The sequence below is a fragment of the Lissotriton helveticus genome, chromosome 4_1 (assembly GCF_964261635.1).
Source record: "Lissotriton helveticus chromosome 4_1, aLisHel1.1, whole genome shotgun sequence".
In the NCBI taxonomy this organism is placed as follows: Eukaryota; Metazoa; Chordata; class Amphibia; order Caudata; family Salamandridae; genus Lissotriton; species Lissotriton helveticus.
The window spans coordinates 1,564,601,149-1,564,623,461 of NC_136063.1; the positions used below are offsets into that span (position 1 = coordinate 1,564,601,149).

At 44.0% G+C, this 22,313-nt stretch overlaps 1 protein-coding gene across 1 annotated transcript in view; it reads right to left on the bottom strand.

Moving 5' to 3' along the window:
* PKD1L1 (polycystin 1 like 1, transient receptor potential channel interacting) overlaps positions 1-22,313 on the bottom strand; it is a 1,793,388-nt gene that overhangs the window by 173,176 nt on the left and 1,597,899 nt on the right. Inside the window, exons 56-57 of the mRNA XM_078688182.1 lie at positions 1,110-1,285; positions 757-991 (exon numbers count right to left, since the gene is read on the bottom strand). Coding sequence (XP_078544308.1) covers positions 757-991; positions 1,110-1,285 — 411 coding nt within the window. The remainder of the gene's footprint in view (positions 1-756; positions 992-1,109; positions 1,286-22,313) is intronic.

The following is a 22,313-nucleotide window of genomic DNA, read 5'->3' on the forward strand; positions in this document are numbered from 1 at the left end:
TGCCAAGCCACTGATTGGAGATGACCTCAGGCCAGAATGTTCTATACATTTCAACTTTGTCACCGAAGGAACATGGTGCATTTTTTACCCCAAATATATTGACTTGAGAAGTGGGCTTTCAAATCAATTCTCCACTATCAATGGTAGCTCAGGTAAATCTTTTCACTATTAATTCTGAATTCTTTTTAAGACTATTCAAGCTCTGATTGCTTGTCTACAAGTTGCTGATGGGATCCTGGATATATTATAGAACTTTTGTAATTGACACGTTCTGCCTATCTCATGAAGCAGAGGCAAGTTACCTAAAATGTGGCGTACTGCTTAGTAGACAGTCTCGCAAACTATCATATTTCCAAACATCTCAAAGCAATCCAGAAGCCTCCAACTGAATGTCACATATTAAATTATTTTTATAATTGATAACCCATACATGCAGTAACTCGCTTTTTTTTAAAAATAAAAACAAAGTTTATGCCTTCATCTGCTTGTTCATTTGAACCATTCACGAATCTGTGACCTAAGCTAACTGAAGGAAGGATATCTTTCTACATGCTGGTACTGTGGCATGGCCTTCCTTTTCCAAGAGCAGCTTTGCCCTCCACCCACACTTGTCAAAGAACCCCAAAGTTATTATGCGCGTCATTAAATAAGATAGATACAAATATAAAGAAATATATAGCTAGAAAGACTGACCGAGAGTTAGGCAGATAGATTTTTAAATGACATCCCAAATGCCTCATAAAGACAGATGCTTACCTCAGAAACCATTATGAAATAGTCTAGAACAGTGCTGATCTTGTAGATGCTCACAGACTGGACATTTGAAGATGGAATGACACCTCCAAATAGTGGCACCTCCGCAAGCAGTGTCACAGACGTGAAGAGGTTTGTGGGAGGATTGTAGAGGGCGAATTCCACTATCACTGCCCTTGTGCTTCTATCGATCCACTTGGTGTTTCTTAAATTAAGTAACCTGGAGAAAGCCTCATTCCTGAAAGAAAAGAACACACCATGTACCACGCAAGGGCCGTCATGGTCAGTTTGATGTCCTCTCTTTATACAGCGTGACCTGCAGTGTGTGCAATGGAACCTGCTGCAGGCTAGCTTACCTTGATCTGCCAAGGTTCACAGCAGACCCTCGGCCTTCAAAGCACTGGGTTTGACCACACTGATAATAGGATCCTTCTTCCGCATTCGATGTATCTCCTACTGCTTGTGGTGTATGGATTGCCAAACTGTATGGAGACCTGCAGTCTCGAATAAGTGTAAGAAACTGCGACGGAACCTACGAGAAAAAGGGAAATTACGTTCATAGAAATTGGGGCTGTCCTTGTCTTTACTATGAATATGTCAAAGCTCACTGACACTTTTCAAAGTGAGGTGGAAGAACCATTTAAGAACATGAATTCGGTTCCCTCAGTTTCACCAGCCTCTGTATTCTCAAGAACAATCAAACACAGGAATTAGTTTGTCTCCTTAGTTGCACTACAACTGGTGCGCTGCGGATCGGCTTTTGCATAATCAGAAAAACACCTAAAAACAGACATTACACTGAAGTGAACTTGAACACGGTAATGCTAAGGCGTAATGGCGCCTTCGCAATCGGGCTGTCAGTTTGTGATCTCTCTCGAGCTCATTTAACAATTGCTAGAGAATTGTTTTCAGCGTAAGTGAAAATTCCTGGGCGAGACATAGAGCTCTAAGGAATCTCCACTTCTTATTTTGTTAAGTATAAAGCACTCAGAGTCATATGTGTTTAACAAACATGCCAATAGACTTGCATTTTGCACTGTGCATGCACGCACACAAGACACACATCCATACACACACTGGCAAAGATGACACAAATGTAAATATGCAGACACACCAACATACATACAGAAATGCATGCACAAAAAACATGACACCTGCAGTCACAACTGAGAGAGCGCAAATTGAGAAAAAAATAGAAGTGCACCATATTTACAAGCACGTTGCATCAGTTTAGTAAAGATTACATAAGAGTGTCGAATTTATAGAGTGAAAATACAGGAGTGTTTAATTAAAATAGAATGCATATATCAGTGTGAAAAGCTAATGTAGAAGTGTGTAGAGATGTTAGAATGATGTTGAAATCCCATGTTATGTGGCTGATGTAGAGGAGAATGTAATACTGCTAAACGTAGAAATGTGTAGGCCACATGGCAGTTCACAGAGAATGAAAGGTGCTGTTACACTCTCACATGATATGGTTTTTAATGTTGTTGTAGTTCAAAGTATTATTGATCATAGAACTGAAATATGTTTTATAGAAGTGTTTCATATAACCATTGTGTGTAATAAGTTAGAATGCTGTTTAGACTAAGAAATTAAAGGTTTACAGAGTGCACAGGCCTGTTTCATGTAATTCTAATAGGCCTGAATAGATAAGGTCATTTCTTTTGATATGCATGTGTTAGTTAGAGGAATGTCATGTTAAGCATAAATTGCGGAGCCTGCTCGAAGGTTTACGACTTAGAAGATACGGTGGAGGCCGGAATTTGGGGCCCACTGTACAAGTGTCTGTTTGCAGGTGCGAGGAGGTTCCAATCAAGAGAGTGATGAATAGAGTTTTGTTCAGGGAGTCAGGCACAGGCCTGGAGGAGGCTTCAGGAATTTCCTGGGGGGTACCGTCCTGCCGGAGAAGAGCCTGAGAAGCAAGGTCAACGCTAACGATGGGCCCAGAGGAGTATCAGCATGGAAAATGCCAGAACCGACACCACGTGAGGGGCGTCTCTAAAGGGCGTTTCTATTGTAAATGTGATTTTTGTATTAGGGACAGCACCCCTGGGTGGTGTTAGGGCAGATGGTCTGAGGAACGTAAGAGAGCGGATGGGTAGGCAGATAGGGTAACTGCGAGACACCGATTCACAACGAAGACTAAGGGAAGTGAGTGATCTTCTTTGGAAGTCACCACGGCTGACACCTATTTAGGTTAAGATTTTACTAAGTAGGAATGTCACTTAGTCTAGTGTAGGGACAGTCTACTCTGGATTTTCTTCCTTTCTGTAAATGACTCACAAGTTACAGCTTGCGTCTATTCTTGCAACTCTGATGATTTTTGAATTGGTTTTGGTGATATTCTTTTGCCGACTAAGAGCATTTAGAAAATTTATGTTTGTATTGATACCAGTATATCTTTTGAACCTTATTTTGAGATGTTTGTATCTCCAGTTAACTTTGGCTTTATAATAAACTTTTAAAACTTATTTGTAGTAAGTGGTTCTTTAGAGTGGTGTAAGTCCTTAACTGATTGACCTAGTAGTGGATTGCCTTTTACTCTATGACAGGTATCAACGGTTAGTCGACCTGAGTTGGGATCTAGACCTATAGCAATAGATCAGAAATCCCGCCGTAACAGTTGGTAGCAGAGACGGATGGTTACCTTCTAGAGGAAGGTGATCTAGACTAGGTTAAGATTACTCCAAGGTCCCTAGAGATCGAGAGATGAGCAGCGGAAGAATCGCCTGCCGAAGAAGGTGCTGACGGTGCGAGAGAAAAGCAGCAGGGTCGGACGAGAGTGAGTATAACAAGGGTCATGCGTTGACAGATTGCGGTGTTTTGTGTTGTATCTGTATTGTAATGTCATGCGGAGTTGAATGACTGTAGTGTGAATGTGAGAGGGTTGTGAGCGCGCGCAACCTGGGTGAAAATCTTAAGTTCGGAGAAGAGCTTAAGTGGTTCGGGTGTATCGAACATCCAGAGTAGTTGTCGACCGGAGTAAAGGGGTTCATGAGGTACCATTGATCGCCCGCAGGACCGAGATAGGGGGAACGCAAGAGTGAGTGTGTGGGTAACGGACGCAGGTCGAAAGTTACCGTGTGTAAGTAACCTATCAGTTAAGGCGATTGTCTGGGCGTACACGGAAAGACATTTAGTCAGTTATGGTGACAATTACAGTTAGACTGTGGGCGTACAGTCAAGGAAAGTGATCGCTTGGTCGGAAGTAATCATTTTTCAGAGTATGAATGGGACGCATGCATGACCGGGAGACGAGCTGAGAAAGGAGGGGAACTGCTGTGAAGGGGAGACGAGTGACGTCAGCAAGAGCCGCGCTGTGATAGGCCGGTTGGTGTGAAGCCGCGCTGTGATAGGCCGGTTGGTGTAACGTCAGCGAGAGCCGCGCTGTGATAGGCCGGTTGGTGTGAAGCCGCGCTGTGATAGGCCGGTTGGTGTGACGTCAGCGAGAGCCGCGCTGTGATAGGCCGGTTGGTGTGAAGCCGCGCTGTGATAGGCCGGTTGGTGTGACGTCAGCGAGAGCCGCGCTGTGATAGGCCGGTTGGTGTGAAGCCGCGCTGTGATAGGCCGGTTGGTGTGACGTCAGTGAGAGCCGCGCTGCGATAGGCCGGTTGGTGTGAAGCCGCGCTGTGATAGGCCGGTTAGCGAGAACCGCGCTGGGATTTGTGGATTGTCATCAGGAAGTAAACGAACGCGGAGAAAATAGAAATTTTGTAGATTTTGAACATGAAGTGTTTTAAATGTTTGAGAGCGATCTTTAAGAGAAAAAGAAGAGAATCTTATTACGGGGAAGAGGCACCGCCAGTGGGTACACCAGCTCACTATATGGCAACGAATGTTGGGTTGCATACTATACTGTGACTTGATACTTGGAGTAAGATTACAGAAGGGAATGAGGAACTGACTTTTCCGAAATATGGAACGTTTAGACTAGAAGTGTTGCATCAGCTGAAAGCAGTTATGTCCTCATTGAGACCTTTGCCTAGACCAACACAGTTTGAGGCCCTTAATGCGTGGATTAGGGCGGCGCACGACAGGAATCAGAACAGGCGCCAAGAAAGGGTAAGGCGATCAGTAAGGGCAGTGCAAGATGCCAAATGGGATGCGGAAGCCAAGAAATGGAGGGTACAGACGATTGAAGTGGATAAGTTGTACCCAGTGAGAGAGGTTACAGGAGAAAAGAGACCCATAGAAGAGGATGACGAGAGCGAGTCGGAGGATGGCCTAATAAATAGGTTGTTGATAGACAGACCGCCTCCGGACAATAGGGAGATAGAAGGTACTGAGCTCCCAAGGGAAGATAGGGTTGACACAGAAGGGAATAGGCCACTCCCTATAACGAATTGGGTACCTACCAAAGGTGAGGAGACACCTCAACATAGTCCTGTACAGAGAGTAGTCGGAAGGGTTGTGGTGCAGAAGATGCCAGCGACAGAGAGGGTTGAGTCTTATGGATTGCCAGATGCTCCTCAAGTACCCGTTACCATAGGTCCTATAGTGTCGGTTTATCACCCAGAGAAAGGGAGAGAGGAAGAACAGGTACGGCTAGACAGAGAAAGAGTTGAGATGGAAAGGAGGAAATTGCCAGGACCGATAATGTGGAGCACCCCATTGAATTCAGCAGTGGATCCCGTAACAGAACAGGGGGGTCAGAGAGGACCGATGGACCTGAGGGGACCACGGCCGAAATCCTATAAAGAGTTGAGAGCTGACTTGAAGGAATGGGATAGGTCCACAGAAGCACCGAGCAACAGGTCAAGAGCAGAAGCTGAATGGGGAAGTCGAGGCAACGGGACATTATCTCACTGCGGGGCTAGCGAAAGCAGTCAGGAGTGGGACGGTAAAAGTCAGGAGAGTAGAGGAGTTACACGTCATATTGACGGTGGAAATGGGCAGGAGCGAAAAGGTAGAAGTACGGAGTGTGGAGAGACGTCTCGTCTCATTCAAAGTGAGGGAGACCAAAGGACACAAGAGTACAGGGATAGGTTTAAGTGCACTCTCCACGCACCTGATGATAACGTACAGCACTGGAATCGTGGGAACATGGGGAACCGCGAAGGATCTTGCCATGCGTCGAGTGATCAGAAATCACAGGCAAATTGCGAAGGCATGGGGAATTATGGAATGTCTTACCATGCACCTAGAGAAACCAGGCAGAACAGGAAATGTTGGACTATGGGAAATAGAGAAGTGTTTCACTATACACCCAGAGAGGATGGAACTGCATGGGACCTGGAAAGATGGGAGCATGGGAGGACTCCCCATAACACGCCTGAGCCCAGACGTAGGACTCAGAGCTGTGATGGGAGAGATGTAAATGGACTCTCTAGAGATAGCATACTGAAAGCTGTGATAAAAGCCAAAAGACTCGATGTGACCAGCTTAAAATCTGACCTGGACGAGATAATAGATGGTGCGTTGCCTTTAGAAAGGATTGACATGTACGAACAAGATGAGCTGCTGTTTATAGCAAAGGATATTACTCGAAAGGCAAGAGCAACTCATGAGAAACTGTCTGAACTGGCAGACAAGTATATGGTAGATTTGTCCAGAACAAAGGCATTGCAGGGTAACCATAGGTTGCATTATTCAGATCAGGACTTCGAAGAGAGGAGGACAACTGGATTAAAAACACACATAAGGGAACTGATCACAGGAATAAGAGCATGGAGAGATCTGGACAAATGGGAAGAGAGGTGGTCCAAAAAGGGAACTGTTAGGCGGAGCGCGAATGTGATGTCTCCGGAGGGAAGGCTACTGCAGATGGAGGCATTCCCTTTGCGAGAAATAGCGAATGGGAGTTATGTACACGTGCCCTGGAGTAGGGGAGATTTGGCTGCATTTACCAACTCATTTCCGAAGTTAAGGGAAAATCCCGTAGAGTGGTACAAGCAGGTAGAGAGGTTTGTCAAGATTTCAAAAGTATTGTGGATTGATTTGAACACTTTATTCGACATTGTGGTCCCAGGAGACTTGTGGATAGCATGCAAGGTTAGTGTCGAATGGCCAACTGCAGAACCAGAAAGGGATGCTCGTACTAATGGACAGTCAGAAAGAGTAATGTTAAAATATGAAAAGGTGATGACATGGCTGAAGGAGAAGGTGCCACCACAAGATATAGATTGGGTAAAAATAGACCGAACAAGACAGGAACCCAAGGAGACAGTTCATGAGTTTTATGAGCGATTGCTGAAAACGTTCAAACAATACAGTGGATTAGATGTAATGGATCCCAAAGATATAGGACAGTTTGTATCGAAGTTCGTTTTGGGGTTGAGACCTGATATTTGTTTGATGATTCAGCAACATTTGTAACAGCAACAAATCTGGATCCCCACTTGATCCATGCCCTCCTGCGGTTCTCAACCGTATCCCAGAAGCTGTTGCCCCGTCACTCACTACGATCTGCAACGCAATGTTCACATCCGGCACCTACCCTTCAGTATGGAAGGAAGCCATTATCAAGCCACTACTCAAAAAACCCAGTCTAGACCCGTCTCTTCCATCCAGCTACAGGCCCATTGCATGCCTTCCTTTTCCGGCCAAAATCTTTGAAAAGATCATGAACCAGCAACTGGCAACATACATCCACAACAACAACTTACTGGATGATACCCAGTTCGGGTTCCGTCAGGGACATGGCACAGAGACAGCTCTCCTGAAGGCAGCGGACGAGATTCGATCCACTATGGACAATGGAGGAGCTGCAGTCCTCATACTCTTAGACCTGTCCGCAGCCTTCGACACGGTCGATCATGCCACTCTGATCGACCGTGTCGCGGCCATAGGAGTAAGGGACAAGGCTAAGGAGCTTCTGGCCTCATTCTTGTCAAATCGCCTACAAACGGTGAAGCTGGGACAATACACTTCTCAGACCTTCTCCCTGCCTTGCGGGGTACCACAGGGATCCTCGCTAAGCCCGACACTGTTCAATATATATGTGTCTGACTTAGCGAGGGTCATCAAGTCCCATGGTATCTCTCTCACGACATACGCAGACGACACACAGCTGGTGTTGTCCGTATTCGATGATGGCCAAACAGTAGCGTCAAACTTCCAATCTGGCATGGAAGCAATAAGCTCCTGGATGTCATCAAACTGCCTCAAACTAAATTCTGATAAAACAGAAGTGATGACATTCGGGAGACTACAACCAACTTGGTCTCCTCAATGGTGGCCCCAACAACTGGGACAACCTCCAGTACCAGTGATCAAGGTACGAAACTTGGGGGTCATCTTCGACAACAAACTGTCCTTCCAGCAGCACGCAAATTCAGTGGTCTCATCTGCCTTCCACACCTTAAAAAAAATCAAAAAACTCATTCCGTACCTACCAGCTTCCGCAGGCAAAACTTTAGTCAGTACGCTAGTCTTCTCCAAGACTGACTATTGTAATGCCTTACTCCTAAATGCACAACAAAAGGTCCTTAATAAAATACAGACTGTACAGAATGCAGCAGCTAGGACCCTGCTACGCATTCCTAAATTTGCATCTGTCTCTCCCTACATCCAACAGCTGCATTGGTTGCCGGTAAGGAGCCGCATCAAATTTAAGGCCTTGTGCATAGCGTACAAAGCCATTCATAACCAAGGCCCCCGATTTCTAAAACAAGCCTTTCAGCCACCTGAACAGCAAAGAACATTGCGTTCATCTTCTGCCCATCTGCTAACAGTCCCTCGCACAAGAAGGGCTAATTGGGGAGACAAACGTTTCACCGTTGCCACAGCTAGACTGTGGAACACTCTCCCTCTCCATCTTAAGTGTGCACCTACCCTGCTTAAGTTCAGAAAAAATCTGAAAACATGGCTATTCCGTGCCTAGTTTCCTTTCCTACGGAGAGTTCTGTTGACACAGCGCCGAGACACCCTCGGGTATTTGCGCGCTCTAAAAATCGCCCCAAATAAATAAATAAATAAATAAATAACATTTAATTTGTTGGCAAAACAAACCATTGGATGAAATTTTGAGATACGCAAGGTATTGCAGTGATGAAATAGATTCCAAAGCAAAGAAACTAAAGGAGAAACTGATGATGGTGCAGATGCAGTCGGCTGGAAAGGGTGGACAGCAGCAACAGGAAACAGGGACGATGGTACGGAAACCAAATAGTCAGAATAAGGACAACGAGGAAAACCCGAGACCTAGAATAGACGTTGCTACAATGAAAAAAACGACAAAGTGTCACCAGTGTCACCAGGTGGGACATTGGAAACGCGAGTGTCCCTATAACCCTGAAAACGGAGAACTAGAAGTAGGGGAGGAGGAAGTTCAAGAAGTTCCGGTTCAAGGGGTGACAGTGCCAAAGAGTAAGGTGGCCAAAGGGGGGACTTCGGCTCCACAAGCTCAGTTCCCGCAGCCACCAAAGATTACGACAGGGGGAAAGACCTATAAACAAATGCCTCTTTTTATAGACGAAGAAGAGTGTTACTACGTTGATCCATTGACGGGACGACGTGTAAGTAGAGAGGAGGACTGTACCCTCGGGGCAGTTCTAGAGGTGGATCAAAGAGGACCGTTTGTTGAGGCTGAAGTGGCAGGGTGTCCTACAACATTCTTAGTAGATACCGGAGCTACTCGATCAACTTTGAGATCGGCAGTGGTTCCGGATCTACCAATGTCGGGGGAAACAATTCAAGTGGTAGGAGTCGCAAATAGGAGAATGACTAACCCTTTGACGGAACCAGTGCCAGTGAGAATAGGAAACTACACCGATGAACATCAGTTTGTAGTATGTGATTCTAGTCCTGTGTGTCTGTTAGGAAGAGACTTATTGTGCAAACTGAACTGCACAATATACTGCACACCTCAGGGAGTGGAGGTACAGACTACAGACGATGATGCTACCTTTAAAGTTGCAAATTCGAGAGTATGCATAGAACTGTATCCTACTCTGACTGTGGAGGAGCTTCCTTGGGACTTACGAGATACAGAGTCATCAGAGGTATGGGATTATACTGGAGAAGAGATAGGATTGATCAAAGGAGTAGAACCAGTGAAGATCATGGTAAAACCAAACGTTGAATATCCAAGAACGCCTCAATACAAATTGACCCCGGAGACGATTGCAGGAATAAAACCCGTAATCGACTCTATGATTCAACAGGGAATACTGAAGGAAATCGTGGGTAGTCCATGCAACTCCCCGATTATGGGTTTGCAGAAACCTAGTGGGAAATTTAGAATAGTACAAGATCTTCGAAGGATTAATAACATAGTTGTTTCATGTTGTCCAGTGGTACCGAATCCATCAGTGATATTGTTTCAGATACCATTCCAAGCGGAGTGGTTCACAGTGATAGAACTTTGTCAGGCTTTCTTCTCAATTCCATTAGATGAGGAGAGCCAGTTTCTTTTAGCTTTTAAGCTGGAAAATCGTGTCCTAACATGGTGTCGTATCCCACAGGGGTATACAGAAAGCCCATCAATTTTCAACCAGCTATTGAAGAAAAATCTTGAAAGTCTAGTACTGCCACAGAACTCGGTTCTGGTCCAGTACATAGACGACCTACTTGTTGCGTCAGGAACGCAAGACGCTTGTAAGATAGATACCATCGCCTTGCTGAACCATTTAGCTGAAAATGGGCATAAGGTATCTCCGAGCAAATTGCAGTACTGTCTGACAGAAGTACAGTACTTGGGTCACCGGATAGAAAAAGGAAAGCGCAAGGTGTCACCAGATAGGATAGAGGCGATAATGAAGATGAACTCGCCTACGACACAGAGAGAAGTCAGGATGTTCCTAGGAATGGTCGGTTATTGCCGACAGTGGATAGCTAACTTTTCCCTGAAGGCAAAACCCTTACAAAAACTGACGCACAAGGAGGTGAGTGATCGGGTACCATGGGACAAGGATTGTTTGATGTCGTTCCTACAGCTGAGAGAGGACTTGTGCGGTGCTCCAGCTTTGGGGATGCCTGATTACGAAAAACCATTTTCACTTTACTGCTGCGAAAGAGAGGGTTGTGCTTTGTCAGTTTTAGTACAAACTCATGGAAATGCCCGTAGACCAGTTGCATACTTTTCGGCTACTTTAGATCCGGTAGCCGCAGCGTTGCCCGGATGTCTCAAATCCGTTGCTGCAACAGGTGTCAGCATTGAAAGGTGTGAAAATATAGTAATGGGACACCAATTAGTGGTGTATGTACCTCACTCTGTAGAACTGTTAATGACCAGGACCAAGACACAGCACTTAACCAATAATAGGCTCACGCGCTACGAGCAAGTTATTCTTGCTGCGGAGAACGTGACCCTTAAGAGGTGCTCTGTTTTGAATCCTGCTACATTGATGCCACTTCCTAATGATATAGAAGGCGAAGAATGTGAAGAACACGATTGCCTTGATGTGACTGAACTATGCACCAAGCCAAGACCAGATATTGTGGATGAGCCGTTGACTGACCCTGATGACATTTTCTTTGTTGATGGCTCATGTTTAAGAGACGATACTGGTCGGTTGAGAGCAGCTTATGCTGTTTGCACCATTACTGGAGTTGTGGAAGCCGCTTGCCTGGAAGGAGTACACTCCGCTCAGGTAGCAGAAATCATTGCATTGACACGTGCCTGTTCAGCAGGTAGCAAAATTAGAGTCACCATTTATACCGATAGCCAATATGGTTTCGGTGTAGTTCATGATTTTGGGCAATTGTGGTCTCAGAGAGGTTACATGACCTCCTCTGGTTCGCCTATTTGAAATGGAGAATTCGTGCGACTGTTGTTAGAAGCATTACAAGGTCCAGCAGCAATTGCGGTTGTTAAATGTGTAGCCCACACCAAAAATACAGATTTTGTGTCGCAAGGTAATCGATATGCAGACGAAGTTGCTCGATATTGCGCGGAGCAAGGATATTCTTTCACGGAAGTGGAAGTAGGTGGGACTCAGGAAAAGACAGAGTTAAACATGATGCTAGAAACAGTTGATACTTGGGAGGATTTAAAAGACATGCAAGAGAACGCACCTGATTCTGAGAAAAAGGCATGGGAAACAGCAGGTTGTGTGAAAAGTGAAATGGATTTGTGGGTTTCAGCAGATGGAAGGGCAGTATTACCTGATGAGTTAGTGAGTCCAATGGCACGACAGATACATGGTCCAGTACACTTAGGAAGAGATGCCATGCTGAGGTTATTTAGGCAGACTTGGTATAACCCAAAGTTTAGGATTGCAGCAGAAGCAGTGTGTCAGAGATGTGTCACATGTCAGCAATTGAACGTAGGGAAAAGAACACCAGTTACAATGAGTCACATTGGGAGGTCTGAGGGGCCTTTCAACCGAATGCAATTAGATTTTATTGAGATGCCAACAATCAACCGCCTCAGGTATGTTCTGGTGGTTGTATGCATATTTTCCAGATGGGTCGAAGCATACCCTACACGCAGGTGCGATACACTCACAGTAGCAAAGTTGTTGCTTAGAGAGTTGATCCCGCGCTTTGGGGTGCCAACCTCCTTGGAATCAGACAGAGGAACTCATTTCAACAGTGAAGTTGTGAAGATGCTTTGCTCTGCATTAAACATTGATCAGAAGTTGCACTGTAGCTATCGACCAGAGGCTTCAGGTATTGTGGAGCAGATAAACGGAACTCTAAAGTCCCGAATAGCCAAAGTATGTTCATCGACGTCCTTAAGCTGGCCTGATGCTCTGCCCTTGGTACTCATGAGTATGTGTAGCACACCAGACAGGAGGACAGGTCTCTCTCCACATGAGGTTTTAATGGGGAGGGCAATGAGACTTCCGTCTGTTCCAACTACAGCTTTGTTGAATATTACAGATGACCTGATCCTGGATTACTGCAAGGGACTTTCTGATGTCATTCATTCTGTGTCTCTTCAGGTGCAGGCTGCTGAAGTTCCATCTTCAAGAGACCTGTGTCACGACTTGTGCCCTGGTGATTGGGTGCTTGTGAAAAAACACGTCCAGAAGAACTGCCTAGACGTGCGCTGGAAGGGGCCCTACCAAATAATCCTGACAACGAATACAGCTGTAAAGTGTGGAGGGCTGCCAAACTGGATTCATGCTTCCCATACTCGAAGAGTTCCAGCACCCTTAGAAGAAACAGCTCCTCTCACAGATAAAAATCCAGCTGTGGACGGCGAACCACTAGAGGGGATCAGTCAAGCTGTGGGGGTGTCGAAAGAAGTTGGGAGTGCTACAGATTCAGCAGAAGAAAGACAGGACGACAGTGAAACTGAAGTTGCCACCGAAGGAGAAAGTTGCTGTGAATACGGCTCAGACACGGATCAAGAAAAAAGTGATCAAGAACCAAGTGTGAGGACAAGAAATAGGAGAACAAGGCGTGGAGAAGCTAGTTGGCCTGAAAAAAAGAAGAGGCCGAGCTTGAAGCCAACTCCAGAGAGAACTCTTGCTCCTATATCTGAAGACTCGGATTTGGTCGAAGGTGCACAAAGACAGGAACAGGAAGGTCCGAGAAGATCGGGGAGGGTGCGAGTGCCCTGCAGAAGATACGCTACTCCTGAGTGGACCTACCTAGCAGCAGATGTCCAGTGCACGGAGATCCGGGAGGGTGAGGGAAGTGACAGTGACCAGTACTGACCCAATCATAACATTGGAAGTAGTGTTGTTGGTACCAGGAGTGGAGGTCGAAGGGTTGCTGACACTCACTATCCCAATCCTCCTTATCTGAGCAGGATAAGAGAATTGGTTTTAAACAGAATAGAATTTCCGACTTTTTGTTCAACGATGCCAACACTCGAGGAGATCATTCTTCGTTTAGAAATATTAGAATACGTGATTAGAGCCGCTGGAACACGTATGATTCCAGATTGCTAAAGACTTTGTAAACAAACAGATTGAAAAATAACCTAGCGCCAAGTGGAAGAAGAAGAAATTTAGGGACTTCCCATTTAGTGGACGGAGAAGGGCTAGGGTTGTCCGTTGCAATAGAACTCAAAGACTGATCTTGCAGAAGGGATTATCAGCTTCCAGGTGTGGTTCGGAAAGGCTGAATAAGCAAAGAAAAGAGACTTTGAGTTGTGAAAGAAAATCAGAACTACACTGTCTTGAGATCATGGAGGCCGGCAACCCAAACCGCAAGACAAAATGCATAGTAGGCACACTTTTAGTGGGAGTAATTTTTCTTATAGTTTTAGTAGTTACTATATCATATGTAGTGGGACATGAAAATGTAGAGAAGGCAACAAAGGAAGCAAAAATTGTATCGATGCAGAAACCTACTACTGCTGGTCAAAGGGGGGACAATACAGAGAAAGAGAAAGCTTTACTAGCAGCAGAGACTCGTAGGTTGCATGTGGATGAATCACAGGGAAATTTCAAATCAAATGCATATGCTAAATTGCTTTATGAATATATTGATGCCATGGAGGCAAAAGATTGCTATGTGTGCATGCAATTGCCAGCCTCTGTAGACGAAGGTATTAGATATCATCATCTTCCATTGACTTATGGAATCACATGTAGTTTGTTGCTTAGTATATTTTATGAACGTGATGGTTGAGTATTATTTTTCAAATTTTGATGCTGTTTTACCAGAAGTTCCAAACTACAAGCACATGAACAAGTGGGATTATTATAAGAGTGAAGATAGATTAAAGAAATTTTTCATTCCTTGGAAAACGTTGGATACTTCACATGCCCGATGAAATAATTTGACTTGTAAAGTGTCAGAAATTGAGAAAAGGTTTATAGGACAGGTGGATGATCGGTATAGGAGACAGAAGATCTTAAAGGCTTCAGGCCAATGGAAAACAGATTGGACCGAAGAAGAAAGTTCACACAAAAGAAAGGGTAGTAATGGTCCAATAGCTTTAGATCGAGAGCAAAAAGGGAAACTGTGTATATATAGGGGTAATACCTATTATGAGAATGTGTTTGTGGGAGAAGTAAATTGTGAACATGCTTTCCAATTAGAATATTATACAAAGGATTTCTTGAAGGCAATGCAGGTGATCCCGAATGGATATTTTGTTTGTGGAAGAAATGCATACGTGAAACTACCGGATAATTGGTATGGATCATGTTATTTAGCAATTGTCTTCCCCAAAATATACCATGCTAAGGATCTAGAAATTATAGAGGGAGTAACTCAAGCTAGAGGAAGAAGGGATGTAAGCAATGAGGAGGTAGTTGGAGACGTATTTGGTGCTATGTTTCCTCTTTTAGGGATAGTACTGAATGATGTCAAGATTAGAAGATTGGCAACAGTTGTAGATAGGTTGTCCGCCAGTACTGCTAGATCATTAATGCTGGTGGAGGGAGAGATGCAATCGATAAGGGCAATGGTTCTTCAGAACCGACTTGCTCTAGACGTTCTGTTAGCCAAAGAGGGAGGAGTCTGTAAGGCTTTGAAGGTTCAGGAATGTTGTACTTACATTCCAGACAATTCAAAACCTCTAGAAAAGTATATACGGAACATCACTGAAATTCATCATGAGATTGAGGATTTGACACAGGTAAATGTGTGGGAAAAAGTAGGTAATGGAATGGGTAAAGTTGGAGGTTGGTTTGCCAACCTAGGAAAGGGTTTCATTTGGTACATACTGAAACCTATCATCATAATAGTGATTTGTATAATCACCTTGTGGGGATTGGTGCGGCTGTACCAATGGTATAGATCAAATAGGTTGCAGAGATCCATGAGAGGGCAGGAGAGGAGATTAGCTGCGATGCAGGATAATCAGTACAGGAGTCTGAGGGCTCTAGAGATGATGAAACGAGAGAGTACTGCAACGAGTTCAGTTTGATTCAGTTCATACCTCAGGGATGGTGTTGTGATGGTGATGACTACTAAAAGTCATCAAAGGGGGGAACTGAGAGAGCGCAAATTGAGAAAAAAATAGAAGTGCACCATATTTACAAGCACGTTGCATCAGTTTAGTAAAGATTACATAAGAGTGTCGAATTTATAGAGTGAAAATACATAAGAGTGTTTAATTAAAATAGAATGCATTTATCAGTGTGAAAAGCTAATGTAGAAGTGTGTAGAGATGTTAGAATGATGTTGAAATCCCATGTTATGTGGCTGATGTAGAGGAGAATGTAATACTGCTAAACGTAGAAATGTGTAGGCCACATGTCAGTTCACAGAGAATGAAAGGTGCTGTTACACTCTCACATGATATGGTTTTTAATGTTGTTGTAGTTCAAAGTATTATTGATCATAGAACTGAAATAGGTTTTATAGAAGTGTTTCATATAACCATTGTGTGTAATAAGTTAGAATGCTGTTTAGACTAAGAAATTAAAGGTTTACAGAGTGCACAGGCCTGTTTCATGTAATTCTAATAGGCCTGAATAGATAAGGTCATTTCTTTTGATCTGCATGTGTTCGTTAGAGGAATGTCATGTTAAGCATAAATTGCGGAGCCTGCTTGAAGGTTTACGACTTAGAAGATACGGTCGAGGCCGGAATTTGGGGCCCACTGTACTCTGTTTGCAGGTGCGAGGAGGTTCCAATCAAGAGAGTGATGAATAGAGTTTTGTTCAAGGAGTCAGGCACAGGCCTGGAGGAGGCTTCAGGAATTTCCTGGGGGGTACCGTCCTGCCGGAGAAGAGCCTGAGAAGCAAGGTCAACGTTAACGATGGGCCCAGAGGAGTATCAGCATGGAAAATGCCAGAACCGACACCACGTGAGGGGCGTCTCTAAAGGGCGTTTCTATTGTAAATGTGATTTTTGTATTAGGGACAGCACCCCTGGGTGGAGTTAGGGCAGATGGTCTGAGGAACCTAAGAGAGCGGATGGGTAGGCAGATAGGGTAACTGCGAGACACCGATTCACAACGAAGACTAAGGGAAGTGAGTGATCTTCTTTGGAAGTCACCACGGCTGACACCTTTTTAGGTTAAGATTTTACTAAGTAGGGATGTCACTTAGTCTAGTATAGGGACAGTCTAATCTGGATTTTCTTCCTTTCTGTAAATGACTCACAAGTTACAGCGTGTGTCTATTCTTGCAACTCTGATGATTTTTGAATTGGTTTTGGTGATATTCTTTTGCCGACTAAGAGCATTTAGAAAATTTATGTTTGTATTGATACCAGTATATCTTTTGAACCTTATTTTGAGATGTTTGTATCTCCAGTTAACTTTGGCTTTATAATAAACTTTTAAAACTTATTTGTAGTAAGTGGTTCTTTAGAGTGGTGTAAGTCCTTAACTGATTGACCTAGTAGTGGATTGCCTTTTACTCTATGACAGGTATCAACGGTTAGTCGACCTGAGTTGGGATCTAGACCTATAGCAATAGATCAGAAATCCCGCCGTAACACACACACACAGGGCAGAAGACAACAGGAGCCCAAGACACATACATCGAGGTACACATATCTACAGACTGCCTGACATGACGCACCAGATGCAAACATATGTTTTGTTAGTTGCAAGTATAGTGCTTTTAATAGCTTCAAATCCATCTCAAATGCTAGATGTGACAGGAGAGTGGAAAACAGGGAACAAGAGCCGAATTTAGGTGTCTTGTTAACCCAAGTGTGGTCACAGGGGTAGCCAAGTCAATTGACACATTGCTGTCTTTGTGCCCAAGTTGGCAGTGGCGGCAGCAGTAACACTCGGGTGTTGGTCAGAACAGGGAGGTAGTCCTTGATGCCCAACTGCTGCTCTCCTACTGGACCAATGCACCATTCCCGAAATTTATTGGAAAGCTGGGCTGTAAATCTCAACATCCTCATGCTGTGCCATTTTGAGGCTGCACATTATATGGAACAGTCCTATCCTGCTGCTGCTATTCCGTTTCCTGGCATTGCAATTGCAGCGCACGTAGCAGCTCTCTTGTTATTTTGTTTCCTGACTTCCTTATTTGAGATAAAACCAATTGGAGACTTTTTTGGACACAGGCACACCTGCCAGACTGATGCCTCTCTGTGGCAGCTGCAAAGGATGATTAATGGCCAATGAGTGATCTCGGTGGGTGTTGCCAATACATTTGTGCAAGGGATGCTTAGATCAGAGGGAATCCTTTCTGGATTTACCCTTTTTTTGTGGGTTCTGAAGACGTTGGGTGGGCATGTGAAGGAACTTGTTCAGCCTGCATTCAAATGTAGCCCTTCCAGAGACCCCTAAACATCACCCTTTCATCAGAAAGTTTACTTTAATTTCAAGTGTGTGAACAAAAACTATTTCTGTGGTATGAAGAACTTGTTCCATGCGTCTTGATGGCGTGCATTAAGAATTTTTGGCCTAGGACCAGCTTATCAGGTTGTAGTTTCACCACTAATCATCAGGAGTATTAGCAATGTGTGCCTTGTTTTACAGCCTCATCTCTATGCCTTACTGAATGTTAGATTCACTTTGTTGAGGGAGGGATTTTATGATGCTGGACTGTCTTTGATATTTTGTCGTGGCCAACTAAGGGGCCATGTAGCACCCATTTCTTGCCCACTCCACACCACCATGCTATTTGCCTTACAGAGTTGTTCCGGCCAAAACATGGGCTTCTGGGAATGTGTTGATCCTGAGAAATTCATCTCCAGCACTCATGTCCCTTCATGTTGTGTACTATAGGCCATAATCTACCAATAATGCTGCAAGCCCCATTAAGTCAAACCTTGAAAGATTTCAGATTCCTTTGGGACTCATTTTCAATTAACAACGAGTCGCATTGTAGTAAAGAAAACACTGGCAAATAAGGGGCAACTGAACACAAAGGCAAGATCTGGGCTTCCCTGGAATCGTTTGTCAACTATGAATGATTCTTATTTCCCCAGATACCTCAACACTATCCCTCTCACTACTGTGGAATGATTATAATCTGAGGTCTCAGATTGATTGGAACCGAGACCACGGAGCTAAAAAATAATTTTTTCTCTAACAAAGTCATAAACTCCAACAATAAAACCAAAGATATTTTCAATATAGTGAGGGAATTGTCTAATCCTGGCCGAGTAATACTTCCAATCACCCCTACACAGAAACTATGTGATGATCTCTTTAGGGTAGTGGACTCTCTCATAACCCTTCAAACCCCAGATCCCATTGTAGCTTCCCAAGAGCTGTGCAATAATATTGCTTCTTTTTTCCAGTCTAAAATATTAGACATCTATTCAGCCTTGGAGCTTCAAAGATCTCTCATTAGTGGGTCTCCCGCTCTGGGGAACATGGACCACGCCCCTGCAGAAATACTTCCCATGGGAACTCTAGACTCTTTCCCCCTTCTCTCCCCTAGAGGATCTGGATATCTTTCTCAACAAAACTAAATCTGTCTCACCCCTGGATGTATGCCCCCTCAGGATTCTTAAACAGTGCAGGGATACTCTCCTGCCTCCTCTGGTCGACATAATGAACAGAGCCATGAGGGATGGCCATTTTCCCACCCAATGGAAAAATGCGGTGGTAAAACCTCTACTCAAAAAGGCCACTCTGGATCCTGCGACTCTAAAAAAAATTCGCCCAATATCTCTGCTTCCAGCTCCAGCAAAGATGCTGGAAGCACATCTTAATAAACATCTTGCCGCATTTGTAGAGAGCTCGGGTTGTCTTGATTCATCACAACATGGTTTCAGGAGGGAACACAGCACCGAGTCGGCCCTCACCATAGTGTTGGATAATATCCGCACGTGTGTTGATGGGGGCCAGACCACCCTCCTGATCCTTCTGGATCTTACGGCGGCTTTCGATACCCTCTCTCCCTCAGTGCTAACAGCTCGGCTGAGGGAGGTTGGGGTTCAGGGCCCAGCCTTAGATCTACTCACTTCTTTCCTCAGTCACCGAGTGCAAAGAGTGAAGTTGGGGGAATATCTATCTCTATCCCTGCCTGTGCAATGTGGGGTCCCCCAGGGGTCGGCTCTTAGTCTGACCCTTTTCAACATCTACGTGACCCCACTTGCCAGGCTTATTAGATCTTATGGGATGGAGATAGTATCCTATGCGGATGACACCCAGATCCTCGTCTCTCTCTCCCAATCAGGTGCCCCGACTGCCTCCAATTTTAGATCTTGCATGGAGGCAGTCGGACAATGGATGATTTACAATTCATTGAAACTGAATGGAGAGAAGACGGAGGTGATGGTGTTTGGTGGAAAAGATGACGTGTGGTCATCTTCTTGGTGGCCAGACTCATTAGGAGCCTGCCCCACCCCTACCTCCTCCGCGAAAAATCTTGGGGTCATGATTGATCCTGCCCTCAACCTAGGTAAACAGGTTAGTAGAACCATCTCTACCTGCTGGGGCATTATCCATATCCTGAAGAGGATAAGGCATTATCTATCACTGCAGGCAAGAAAACAGCTTGCAGTTGCCCTCATTGGTTCTCGTCTGGACTACTGCAATGCGCTGTATACTGGACTGAGTAAAAGTCTACTGCAGCGCTTGCAGGTAGTCCAGAACGCTGCCGCCAGGTTTGTGCTGGATCTCCCCAAACGTGCCTCAGCTTCAGCGGCCAGAAAGCTGTTACACTGGCTCCCTGTTGAGGATCGTATTCGTTTCAAGACCCTATGCATGACCTACAGGGCTCTTGTACAAAATAGTTCCACTGGTATAGGATCTATCCTGCCCCGCTACATTCCTTACAGGGACTTACGTTCCTCTAGTAAATTTCTTCTGTCCGTCCCTCGCTCTAGAAGAGCAAAATGGGGTGGCAGGGCTTTTTCCTCCTTGGCGCCCAAGTGGTGGAATGCCCTCCCACTGGAACTAAGATCCTTACCTACCCTTCAGGCATTTAGAAGTGCTCTGAAGACACATCTTTTTGTGCAGGCATACTTGTAATGGTGTCAGGTTTATAAATTCAAGATATGTATTGTTAGGCGCCTTGATGCCTTCGGGTTTTTGTCTGCGGGTTATACATTTTATTCAATCAATCAATCAATCAATCTCAACTCTTTTTTTTGGACAAAAAGAAAATACAATAATTTATTTCCTCTAGCTCATTAGATACGAGAACCGTACAAGAAAACAGAAATTCCATCACTATCTCTACCTTTCCCTGCATCAGCAAAGAGCATCTCGCAGAACTAGTAAACAAAGTGAAATCTGGCTCCCCTAAAGAAGTATGTCCTCCTCAAATACAAAAACTAATTTTCACTTCCTTCCTAGAAAGCATTCTATCTCCTTTGAATCTATCAATAATGCAAGGATATGTTCCCTAAGCATTCAAAGAAGCAGTAGTAACTCCGCTACAAAAAAAACCTGATGAGGACCCTCAGTTGCTAAACAACTACAGACCTATCTCCCTTTCCCCACCAACATTTTAGAGGCCCACGTAGCTAAACACCTCTGCTCATTCTTAGAAGAGACAAATTATCTCGACGCCCACCAGGCAGGTTTTCGGCCCTCCCACTCCACCGAATCAATCATCCTATCAGTAGTGGATGACATGAAAGGCAGGGCAGGTGAAGGAAGTATTTAGGCACTAGTCTTATTAGACATATCTGCGGCATTCGATACCATAGATCATAGGATTCTAACGGATTGAATGCAGCAGCAGGCCAGTCAGTCAAAATTAACTTTATTTTGCCGATACAATAATGGCATAAAAAGTATTTTACAAACATACATTCAGCAATATTAAAAACATTACAGATTAAAAGAGATCTATTAGAATACAAAAAATTATGAAAAACTAGTTAAAAGTAAAATCAGTATAAAAATTGTTCATCCATATAAGAACAAAAGTTAATCAAATTGGCCCTTATCTTGATAGTAGGGTTCAAACCTAAGTAGTTAATCTTCTTCTCTGTATAGCAGCTAGATAAAATGAGGCCAAACAAAAGCATACCAAGGGATCCGGTAATAACTGGAGGTAATAAAGTGCTGGGCGACATTGTTTAAAATTAAATTTACGCATAAGCGGGAGAATGTATCTGTTTCTTACGCTCGTATACAACCTGCAGAAAAATACTAAGTGCAAGTCGTTTTGAGGAGAATGGTTATCACGTGGACAAAGAGGAAGGGCATCAATAGAATACATTTTAGAGGAATAGTCTAGCATGAGCAGAAAATATTTTATTCAGAATCTCAATAGTATATATATATCTATGTTGATGGTTCGTGACAAATATCTGATATGAAGTTAGTGTATTATTTATACTAGAAGCTAAATTATATTGTCTCACTGTAGTCAGATTGCAGTTGAGCTCATTTATCTTTTTATCAAAATAATCTAATAAACAAACCTTCAATTCTTTTTTAGATGTTGTCAAACATAACTTTGGATCCTCATATAAGTTACGTAAGCCTATTGCCTGTAGGTTCATCTCAATGTTTTTAGCCAATTTATTTTATGTACACCATCTAAATTCAGACAATTTTCCAGGATTTTGCTGGTTAGGCTTAGGGTTTCTTTCCTCCAGACCACTGAGGAATCAATGCCAATGCGAATTTTATCTGTAATATAAGGAACACTCAGCTCAGAGTGGCAGTTATAAGAGGAACAGGATTGGGGAACATATATCAATCTTTTCAGAAAACCGTTCTCTATGCACTACAATTGTGATATATCAGATAAACCCCAGACAGCTGCCCCATAGGAGGCAATAAATAGTGTTTTTGCGTCGTATATCTTTTTTATTACTTTTAGTGGCTTTGATCCGAGTTTTTTTACAAATCTAAAAAGACAGCCAATGCTTTTGTTCCAATA